Source organism: Myotis nattereri (genome assembly GCF_964212035.1).
Source record: "Myotis nattereri genome assembly, chromosome: 2".
NCBI lineage: Eukaryota > Metazoa > Chordata > Mammalia > Chiroptera > Vespertilionidae > Myotis > Myotis nattereri.
The window spans coordinates 88,369,465-88,381,645 of record NC_138076.1 but is presented as its reverse complement, the minus strand read 5'-3'; the positions used below and the strand labels follow the sequence as shown (position 1 = coordinate 88,381,645).

The 12,181-nt window shown below is 41.1% G+C and overlaps 1 protein-coding gene across 1 annotated transcript in view; it reads right to left on the bottom strand.

The window, feature by feature from the left end:
• Nucleotides 1-3,545: 3,545 nt before the first annotated feature.
• Nucleotides 3,546-12,181, bottom strand: part of CDADC1 (cytidine and dCMP deaminase domain containing 1) — a 71,401-nt gene continuing 62,765 nt past the window's right edge. The window contains exon 10 of the mRNA XM_081082787.1: nucleotides 3,546-3,984. Within this exon, the coding sequence (XP_080938913.1) occupies nucleotides 3,911-3,984 (74 nt within the window). The 3' untranslated portion in view covers nucleotides 3,546-3,910. The remainder of the gene's footprint in view (nucleotides 3,985-12,181) is intronic.

Sequence of the window (12,181 nt, the reverse complement as noted above, 5' to 3'; positions counted from 1 at the left end):
CTAGTGCTGAGGAACTCACTCTACGTAGGGTTTCAACCCAAACCTTGGAACTCATTCTAGTAGAGTAACAACAATCATAAAACAATGCCTTCACAATTCGGAGGGAAAATTATTCTCAATCTACAATTCTATAGCCAATCGAACTACCAATTAAATGTGAGAATAAAATAAAAACTACAGACATCACAATATCATAACTGTTCCCAATAATAATCTTATCTGAAGGACATCCTACCACCATGTGCCCTTTCTCAGGAATCTTCTGAAAGGTATGCCCCACCAAACTGAGAAAGAAAAAATGGATCCCAGGAAACAGGGATCCCCAAGATACGTATGAGGGAGAGCCAGAAGACACCTGTGCACCAAGTGTAGTAACAATCAGTCCAGACTAGAGGTAGTCAGAGGCTTTTTTAGATAGAAGGTACAAGGATTTTTTTTTTAGGATACCTAATGTATTGAATGCACTGAGAGAAGGTTACACAATTGGGAGAAGAGTTTGGCTATAGATTAATAATACAATTTTAAAAACCCAACCCCTACCGCAAAAATACAATTTTTAAATTCAGGAAAATAAGTTCAATAAGGAAAGGAAAAATAATCATAGTGCACAATATAACAAACTGTGAACAGCATTTACATTGAATATTGATGCAACCAAAATAAAAGTGTAACAATAGTCGGAAGATGGAAGTGTGTGGAGAGGAGACTGAAGTGAAAGAAAGCCTTCCACAATGGAAATTCAAAATATAAAAGCCTAAAACTGAAAAACTACTAAGGGAAAATATAGACATTATTTGGAGTTTTGGAGATAAATACAAAAGAATCAGCTAGAATAGTCAAACCTGATTGCCTCTGGGGAGGGTTGGGGTAAGGGGGGGACTATTGTTTCAAAGTTAGGTTTAATGAACTATTTGATCATTTTAAATGTGTAGGTGTAATTTTACTAAAATAACTAAATTTTCAATAATGGAAATCCTTGAATCTATTACTACAACATACATGTTAAAATCAGCCACTCTGTCAACAAGTGCACTTACATTAAAAGCAAAACTAAAAATGGAAAAACTTTTGCTAGTCCTGCTTGACGAGGCCCTGGCACTGCTCCTTACCTACATCCACTGGGTGGTTCTCAGCCGTGAAGCTCATCAGAATCACCTGGAGGCCCTGCGAAGACAACAGACTGCCCGGCCCCACCCCCCAGCGTGTGTCTGATTTAAGGTCTGGATGAGCCCTAAGAAGGTGCATTTCTAACAAGTCCCCAGGTTATGCCAACCCGTTGGGGCAGGGACCACATTCTGATAATTGTTCTCTATTACTTGGTCACATATTTGTATCCTTCACTAGACTGTGAGCTTCTTGAGGGCAGGGAGAATTTCTTACACATCTCATCGCCAGTCTGGCCAGTGTCCAGCAGTCATTCAATCAGTAAACAAATACTGAATGCCCATTATGTGCCAGGCACTGTTGTAGGCACTGGATTCAGCAGTTTAAAAAAACCCTGTATCTATCATCTATCTATCTATCTATCTATCTATCTATCTATCTATCTATCTATCTATCTATCTCCCTGCCTCATAGAGCTTACCTTCTGGTACTACATAGTAAATTCTCAATAAATTCTGAAGTCTGACCAGTTGTACAGAAAAAAATGGCATTATCATGACCATTTTAATAGTGCTATGGAAATATCAATTTTCCATTTCCGAATCATAGCTTTTCCCTTTTGTATGTTTCTCCCATTTGTATGTATCTTCTGATATCCACCCCCCTCCAACACCCAACAATAAATCCATAAACCTGGCAGTATTCCAGGCTTTTGGTTGGGTCTTACAAAATACTGACTGATTAATAAAACATTTGATGGAGGTAACATATTAGTAAAACAACAAATCCAAGAAAACTTTTAAGTACATCTAATTAGTGTACGAAAGCAACTGGGGATATAAACAAATCTGTTTGCATATTGATAAATATTAAAGAAGAGCTTAACCAATGGTTATCTCTAAGGGCACCTCTTCTCCCTCCCGCCCTATTCCATGCCCTACACCTTGTGTAAAAATGCTGACAGTTCTCAACTGCCTGCTATGACTTCTTTGAACTCCCAGTGGAACTAAACAGCCTTCTGTACAAGCAAGAGCATCTGGTCAGGATTCGGATTGTCCTGTGCAATTCTGAGGAACCAGCAGAGGCCTTGTGAAGCCACGTGGGGTCATGGACAGGAAGGGACATCAGCAGAGCCAAGCCTGGTTACCTCTCTGTCGCCAGGGGAATAGTTCCTCAGCACGGCCTGCCACGGGCCTGAGGGCCACGGGCCACTGCAGCTCCCTCTCTAACTGTAGGAAAGTACAAAGCAGGAACCTTCATCTTTGAAGTAATTTTCTGAAAATTTCTTAGAGAGAGAGAGAGAGAGAGAGAGAGAGAGAGAGAGAGAGAGAGTTGATTTGATTCCTGAAGAGCAGTTGGAATGATGTAACTGAAATGACCATAAGTTTACTTTCAGGACTGTCAGTATGCTTAATGATTGCAAATGTTTTTGAAAGGCCTTGAATTCAAAGCCATGAGACACTTGGTGTTAATTATGTGGAGGGAAAATGGTCATTATTATGAACAGAATTCTAAAAAGCTAGTTTCAATATTCCAAACTATTTCTTCTCTGTTAAAATCATAACCAAATTGAAAATTCATTGCTAGTGATTTCAGGAATAAGTGCTATCAAATAGTAATACTGTCTCAAAATAATATTTTCCTATTGCTATCCTAAATCAGTAATATACCACTGTAGTCCAACAAATCACTATGATTTCTACATATGAAAAACTTAAGAAAAATTAATAACCTTTTAAAAAATATACTTCTAGTAATGCAGACAAGGTCCACTAACTTCATTTATGTGATTCAATCTTAAATAAATTCTGGTTATTAGAAAGCTTTGGGTATAAATGTGAACTTTTAGTGATTCATACAATGGCTCTTTAAAATGGCCAGGTTGGCCCTGGCTGGCATGCCCAGTGGTTAGAATGTCAACCCTAACATCGAAGGGTCACAGGTTCAATTCTCGTCAAGGGCACATACCTAGGTTACAGGTTTGATACTTGGTTGGATATATCAATGTCTCTCTCACATTGATGTTTCTCTCTCTCTCTCTCTCTCTCTCTCTCTCTCTCTCTCTCTCTCTCTCTCTCTCCTCTCTTTCTACTCCCCACTTCCTTTCCACTCTCAATGGAAAACATATCCTTGGGTGAGGATTTTAAAAAAATTGATTTTAATGGCCAGGTTGGCTCAACGGTTGAATGTTCATCCATGAACCAGGAGGTCACCAATTCGATTCTCGGTCGGGGTACAGTTTGCAGGCTCGATTCCCAGTAGCAGGTGTGCAGGAAGCAGCCAATCAATGATTCTCTCTCATCACTGATGTTTCTACTCTTCTCTCTCCCTTCCTCTCTCTAAAATCAATAAAAACATACTTAAAATAAAATGGCCAGGTTGTTTAAAATAAAATCCTTGGAGCATTTTATGATTGTCACCGTTGTAATCCAAGGGAATTAATGTTTCTTAAAAGATGTGTATTTCTCTGCTGAGATGTGACCTCCAGTGAACCACAGCCCCATTTAGACGGGCGAATATAAAGCAAACAGGGAGAAACCAGTCCCGTGGGCAATCAAGCTGGTCTCACTATGCCTCTACTACTGGTACCCCATTTAGTGTAATAAAAGAGCACAGAACTATATTCCGGAAAACAAATCTCAAAATATTATCATTAATGTCATTCATATGCTAGTAATAAATTAGCATTCCCAGATTCTTTTCAACTACTTGCAAAATCCGCCCTTATTGTCTGAGTTAACAAGGCTGACTTTTTAAAGTGCAATGAAAATTCTTGACGTCTTCACTCCAGTTCAGACAGGTCTCCTCAGTGGTTTCCAAGACACAGCTTCTTGTGTGGGTGCATTTCTTCATTCGGAGGGATGGGTCGCACCACACCATCTGGTGTTCAAGAATAATAACGTCAGGAAAACTTCACTTCAAATATGTTTGCATTCGTTAAAGTCATATAGGTTGCAAGATCAAAATAATGCTTAAGTTAAAAAGGAATATTCATTATCTTAACATGCTCAACGGTTGAAGACGGATTCCAGATAACTCACTCAGGTAATACAGTATCTAAGCTTTAAAAAAATGGGCTCACAACAGTGTAAGGCCAAACATCCATCAAACATTTTTGGGGGAAAATTTGTTCCTTTTATTAGCTGGGAAGAAACAAAATGCACCTCCTTCTCCTTTAAGGAGGTGAGGGAACAGCCTGTGGAGCACAGAGTACGAGGGAAGGCTCCGCAGTTCCCACACTCCTCCACTGGAAGGGAGTCAGGCCGAGCTCGTTGCTCGGATGGGAGAAGAGGTTGGCTTCAACCTCTCCCCGTCTTTTGATTTTAAGAGCGTAATTGGTATGAGAAATTGCATGTTTAAAGAGTACAATTTGATAAGTTTTGATATTAGTATACATCCCAGAAACCATCACTTAATTCAATGTGGTGACCATATCCATCATCTCCAAAAGCTTCTCCCGCCCCGCTGCTTCCCGTCTTTCCAGGGACCTGCTTGCCCTCCAAGCCTGTGTTTTCTGCTCTGCTCTGTTTTCTTAGCCATAAGGACACCTGATCAGGAGGGCGCAGTCTTGCCGTCTGGAGGCAGATTGGGAAAGCCTACCCCCTCTCTTAAAAAAGAATATATATAACACAGATGGAAATTTTAATGCCTAATAATAAAATGTATATTCAAGACCACCCCCCAAAAACTAAAACAAAATTACTTCTGTATGCTCCCCAATCTAATCCCATCCCTCTTTCACCCCATTCAAAAGTAACTGCTATCCCGAATCCTATTTCCCATTGCTTCTTAAAAGTAATTTTACCATATATACTAAACAATACAGTATTGGCTTCCTTTTTAAAAAATATTTATTTATTTATTTTAATCTTTATTGTTGAAGGTATTACATAGGTCCTCCTTTCTTGGCTTCCTTTTTTTTAATTAAAAAAATGTTTTTATTGATTTCAGAAAGAAGCGCGAGGGAGAGAGAGATAGAGACATCAATGATGAAAGAGAATCATTGATCGGCTGCCTCCTGCATGCCCTCAACTGGGGATTGAGCCTGCAACCCGGGCATGTGCCCTCCTGGTTCATGGGTCAACGCATGGGTTGACGTTCAACCACTGAGCAACAACCAGCTGGGCTATTTGGTTTCCTTTTAAACATTATATAGGAAACCGTATCCTAATGTATTTTAGTCTTCTGCAACTTGATTTTTCATTCAACATTCTATTTTTAAGATCCATCCATGTTTAAGTGTGGTAGGTAGTTAGACAGACATGAGTACAGCAAGGACGATGGGCCAGGAATAGAAGATCACCAGAGTGGAAAAGCCTTGGGTGTTTAACAACTGACAATTGTAGGGTGGGACCTCTAAAATAAATTACACACACACACACACACACACACACACACACACACACACATATATATATATATATATATATATATATATATATATAGAGAGAGAGAGAGAGAGAGAGAGAGAGAGAGAGAGCGAGACAGAAAGAGTAAATGGATGGAGAAAAATATACATGGTAACACTACTCAAAAGAAAGCAGGAGTAGCTACATTATTTTCAGACAGAGCAGACTTAAAAGCAAGGAAAGTTATCAGGGATAAAGAAAGGTATTACATAATGATAAAGGCATTATTTTATCTTCTCTAAGAAGACATAATAATCTTTAATGTATATCCACCTAATAACATAGTATTAAACTACAGGAGGCAAAATTAATAGAATTGCAGAGGAAATTAAAAACGGCAGCGGAGTAAGTGGATGCTACACAGACATGCTTCCAGGACCAAACCAGAATTACAATAAAATACAGAAAAACTTCATGAATAATCAGCAGAAGACATGCTGGAAAGAACCCTGATAACCGAGGACCAAAAGTGGATACCGCACAGAGACTAGTAGGTGGGGCAGAGGTGTGAAAGGGCTGGCTGGGCTCCCACAGCAACTTAAGTTCCAGAGGGATATCTCAGCTGTGGGAGGTTGCCACTGAGAACTCTGGGATCTAATCCCCAAGCTGAGCCCCCCAGCAGAGAGCACCAGAACTGAGAAAGGTACCCACATAACATCTGGCTGTGAAAAGCAGCAGGGTTATTGTCTGCCAGGGAGAGATGGCTGGAAATTCAGGCATTCTCTTTTAGCCACCCCCAAGTTCATGCCAGGCAATCCAGTGCCTCCCTGTGTGTCCCTGGATCTCCCAAAGCTGTCATCCCAGTGTTGGAGCTCAGAGGAAGTGGGATCATGTAAGTTCATGTGCCAACCTTCTAAGGGGAACTGCTGGATCTCCAGGAGCCTCCATGTCACTCAGCCACAATCCTCACTGGTTTTTACAGCCCAAAGTTACAGGGATTTCTCTTCCCACCTCTGGGACCCTGGGCTGGCAGTCTAATGTAGGGCTGGGATCCCTTGCTTCTCATGGGAGGTCTCTGCAGATGAGATATCCCTCCTGATTAAAAAAAGAACAGACCAGGAGAAACCAAGATGGCTGCATAGGTAAACACCGGAGTTTGCTACCTCAAACAACCACTTCAAAAGTACAACTAAAAGACGAAACGGACATCACCCAGAACCACAGGAAGGCTGGCTGAGTGGAAATTCTACAACTAGAAGGAAAGAGAAAAGCATACCGAGACTCAGAGGAGGCGCAGGGTGGAGGTAAAATACTAAGGTGCGGAGGTAAAATACTAAGGTGCGGAGGTGCATGCGGAGTGGACTGGTGGCTGAGGGCGCGGTTGTCTTTTTCAATCGGGAGGGAGTCTCAGGCTCTGAGATCCAGTTCCGGGCGAGTCTCTGGGGACCCAGACTCAAACAGGAGAAGCGGGACTGTCTGGCATCGGTTGGAACTTGAGGGCAGCTTTCTCTCCGATGTATTTGCAGCAATTGCTGGGACACTGAGAAGCAGAGCCTCTGAAGGCAGGGCTGAGAGCAGCCATAACTGCTCGCTCTGCCCACCCTGTTGCTCCCCTGGGACTCGCCCCCCCACGCCTTGCATGGAGGCATTTGCTGGTTAGCCTCAGGCAGAGGCTAGATTAGCACCTCCCTAGAGATCAGGACAGAAGTTCTCCAACTGCAGACACAGCTGATTCTCACAGCCAATTGGCCTGGAGGTCAAATACCCCCCAGTGTTACCTACAACAATCAAGCATTGACTACAACAAGACTGTGCACAAAGACCACAAGGGGGTGCACCAAGAAAGCATAAAAAAATGCGGAGACAAAGAAACAGGACACAAATGACAGAAATGGAGGAAAGCAAACTGCTGGATATAGAGTTCAAAACCACACTTTTAAGGTGTTTCAAGAACTGTCTAGCTGCCGATAAATTTAGTAAGGCCCTCGAAAAGACTGGTGAGACCGCCAATAAATGTAGCAAGATCCTCAAGAAATCTAGTGAGGCCCTTGATGTTGTGATAAAGGACCAACTAGAAATTAAGCGTACACTGACTGAAATAAAGAATATTATACAGACTCCCGACAGCAGAACAGAGGAGCACAAGAATCAAGTCAAAGATTTGAAATGCGAAGAAGCAAAAAACACCCAACCAGAAAAGCAAAATGACAAAAGAATCCAAAAATACGAAGATAGTGTAAGGAGCCTCTGGGACAGCTTCAAGTGTACCAACATCCGAATTATAGGGGTGCCAGAAGAAGAGAGAGAGCAAGATGCTGAAAACCTATTTGAGGAAATAATGACAGAAAACTTCCCCTACCTGGTGAAAGAAATAGACTTACAAGTCCAGCAAGCGCAGAGAACCCCAAACAAAAGGAATCCAAAGAGGACCACACCAAGACACATCATAATTAAAATGCCAAGAGCAAAAGACAAAGAGAGAATCTTAAAAGCAGCCAGAGAAAGAAAGTCAGTTACATACAAGAGAGTACCCATATGACTGTCAGCTGATTTCTCAACAGAAACTTTGCAGGCCAGAAGGGAGTGGCAAGAAATATTCAAAGTGATGAATGTCAAGAACCTACAACCAAGATTACTTTATACAGCTAAGCTATCATTCAGAACTGAAGGTCAGATAAAGAGCTTCACAGATAAGGAAAAGCTAAAGGAGTTCATCACTGCCAAACAAGTATAATATGAAATGCTGAAGGGTATTCTTTAAGAAGAGGAAGAAGAAGAAAAAGGTAAAGGTAAAAATTATGAACAACAAAGTGACAATAAATGCATATCTATCAACAAGTGAATCTAAAAATCAAGTGAATAAAGAATCTGATTAAGAGAATAAACTGGTGACTATAATAGAATCAGGGGCATAGAAAGGGAGTGGACTGACAATTCTCAGGGGGAAGGGAGTGTGGGGGGTGCAGGAAGAGACTGGACAAAAATTGTACACCTACGGATGAGGACAGTGGTGGGGAGGGTAAGGCCAGGGGGGTGGGGTGGGAACTGGGTGGAGGGGAGTTATGGGGAGAAAATAGGAACAACTGTAATAATCTGAACAATAAAGATTTATTTTTTAAAAAAACCACATAAAAAAAAAAGAACCAACAAAATTTTTTCCCATAGATTTTTAAAGAGAGTGGAAGGGAGAGAGAGGGGGAGAGAGAGAGAGAAACATTGATATCAGAGAGACACATGGATTGGTTGCCTCCTACATGTGCCCCCATTGGGACCAGGAGTCGAACCTATAACACAGGTACATGCCCTTGACTGGGAATCGAACCCATGACCCTTCAGACTGACACTCTAACCACTGAACTACACTGGCCAGAGCTGTAGATATTCTTTATTCTTAATTTACTGAGAGTTTTTATCATGACTCTTTGGTGTTGAATTTTGTCAAATGCTTTTCTGTATCCATATGATCATAAGATTTTTGTTTTTTTAGCTTGTTGATGTGGGTGCTCACAGGGGTCATTGTTCCTGTACTGGGACCTCCCCTGCCTCAGAACTGACTGGCAGCCATATTTGAGTTTCCATCAGCCTGGCTCATACTGTTCACTCTGTCAAGGTGATTCCCTGAGACCCCACCCCATCCAATTTGCAGCACCACCTAAGCTGTTTGCTGCAGCTTTTCCATATGAATGGCCTGTCCTGGCTCAGGCTTTAGCCTTTCCTAAAAATCTCTCAAACAAATAGCAGTTGGTGTCAGCATGGCCCAAACCTATCAACAAGAGGCCCAAGACCTGGCACTAGCACCAGCCTACCTTGCTTCACAGTTTGGCCTCACCTGGGTACTTCCTAGCCCAATACAAATAGCAGCTATCTACAGATCTCTCTGTAGCTCCTGCCAGGTGGCTCCAGGTAGTGGCTGACTTTGCACGTCCTGGGAGGCCCCAGACAGCTTCAGACCATAACAGATTACAACTCTACTCATCCACAAGTGACACACTCAAGGGGCAGATTCAGTGCACACCTAAGCCCTACTGAAGCAAGTCCTGCTCTATAGAAGTATCCCCTGCACAGCAGCTCTTCCCTTGTAGACATGGCTGGTCCTCATAGCCAATTGGCCTGGAGATCAATTCCTCCCAGTGATGCCAACAGCAACTACAACAAGACTGTGCACACAGCCCACACAGGGGCGCACCTACAGTGCTCGGCTCAGGTGACTGTGGGGAGGCTGAGTCACTGGGCCTTACAGGACACCTACTACACAGGCCACTCTACTAAGTCCAGGAGACATAGCAGCTCCACCTAATACTTAAAAACAAACACAGGGAAGCAGCCAAAATGCAGAGACAAAGAAACATGTCACAAATGAAAGTAATGCAAGCAGGCAAACTACTGGATAGAGTCCAAAACAATGGTTACAAGGTTGCTTAATGAGAACTTCAAGGGATTTAATGAGAGCCTCAAGGGACAGTGAGACTTTCAAGGATCTTAGTGAGAATGTCAGACATGAAAAAGAACCAGTCAGAAATTAAGCATACACTAACTAAAATAGAGAATAATTTACAGAAATTCAACAGTAGAGTAGAGGATTCCAAGAATCAAATCAATGGTTTGGAGTATGAAGAAGCAAAAAAATACCCAATCAGAGCAACTGAAGGGTGTTCTTTAAGAAGATGAAGGAGGAGGAGGAGGACAAGGATGAGAAGGAGGAGGAGGAGGAGAAGAAAAAGATAAAAAATACGAACAATAAAATGGCAATAAATACATATCAACAATTGAATCTAAAAATCAAAATAAATGAACAATAAATCTAATGAACAAAATAAACAGATGAATAAAATAGAACCAGAGGCATGGATACATGGAACAGACTGACGACTCTCAGGGGAAGGGGGAAGGGCAGTGGTGGAAGGGGTTAAACAAAGATCATACATGCATATATGCATTACCTATGGACACAGACAACAGGGTGGTAAAGGCCTGGGGTGGGGCGCGAACCAGTAGAGGAGGGTTATGGGGGGGAAAGGGGAACATGTATTAATATTCTCAACAATGAAGATTTTTTAAAAAATTTCCTTGGGTGTTAACAAAAAACAGAAATAAAAATAATATCTACAAATAACATCATACTTAATGGTGAGGCACTCTGAGCTTTCCAACACAATCAGGTACAAGGCCAGAATATCCTCCTCTCTCACCACTCCTTCTCCATCAGGGTGGAAATTCTAGCTATATGCCACAAGACAAGGAAAGGAATACAGCTTGGGAAGGAAGGAATTAAAGATCTTTGTTTACATAATCGAAAAGAATTGAAAAAAATACCTCCTGGAACTAATAAGTGATTTACATCAAGGTTGGAGGATACAAGGTGAATATCCAAAAGTCAATATGCAATTGAGATATGCAGATGGAAAATAAGCATATGAAAGGATGTACCACATCATATGTCATCAGGGAAATGCAAATTAAAACAAGATACTGCCCTGGATGGGTGGCTCAGTTGGTTGGAGCATGGTCCCATACACTAAAAAAGGTGGTAAGTTTGATTCCTGGTCAGGGAATATACCTAGGTTTTGGATTTGATCTCCTGTCTTGGCTCATACAGGAGGCAACTGATTAATGTTTATCTCTCTCTCTCTCTCTCTCTCTCTCTCTCTCTCTCTCTCTCTATTTAAAAAGTCCTTGAGTGAGGATTAAAATAAATAAATAAAAGACCTACCTACTAACATGTGCCTAGCATGGACTAAGTGCTTACAATTAGCCCAATGCCTTAAGAAATGCTATTAAACACACTGGACAGTTTACCACCAGTTCATTTAAAAGAACAAGATACCACTGTACACCTATTTGAATGGCCAAAATCTAGAACACTGACAACACCAAATGCTGAGAGGATGTGGAACAATAGGAAGTCATATTCATTGCTGGTGGGAGTGCAAAATGATACAGCCACTTTGTAAGACAGTTTGGCAGTTTATTACAAAACTAGACATACTCTTTACCATATGATCCAGCAGTCATGCTCTTTGGTACGTATCCAAAAGAAGTGAAAATATGTCCACACACAAAAATATACACAGATGCTTACAGCAGCTTCATTCATAACTGAAATTATTTGGAAGTAATCAAGATGTCCTTCAGTAGGTGAACAGATAAATAAACTATGTACATCAGACAATGTAATCGTATTCAGCACTAAAAAGAAATGGGCTATAAAGCCATGAAAAGACATGAAGGAACCTTAAATTCCTATTACTAAGAAAGTAGCTATTCTGAAAAGGTGACATACTGTATGATCTAATTATATGACATTCTGGAAAAAGCAAAACTATGGCTAAAAAAAAAAAAAAGTGGTTGACAAGGGTTGAAGAGAGGGTGTGGGAAAAATAAGTAGAACACAGAAGATTTTTAGGGCAGTGAAAATACTCTGTATGATGCCATAATGATACATACATGTCATTATATATTTATCCAAACCCATAAAATGTACATCACGAGTGAATTTATAATGTAAACATGGACTTTGCGTGGTTATGATATGTCAAAGTTGGTTCATCAATTGCAACAAATGTACCACTCTGGGGAAGATCTGGATAATGGGGGAAGCCATTCATGTGTAGGGGTAAGTGGTATATGGGACTCTCTGTATCTTCCCCTGAATTTTTCTGTGAACTGAAAACTGTTCTAAAACAGAAACCCTTGATCTAAAAATTACCTTTTCTACTTAAGTTTTTAAT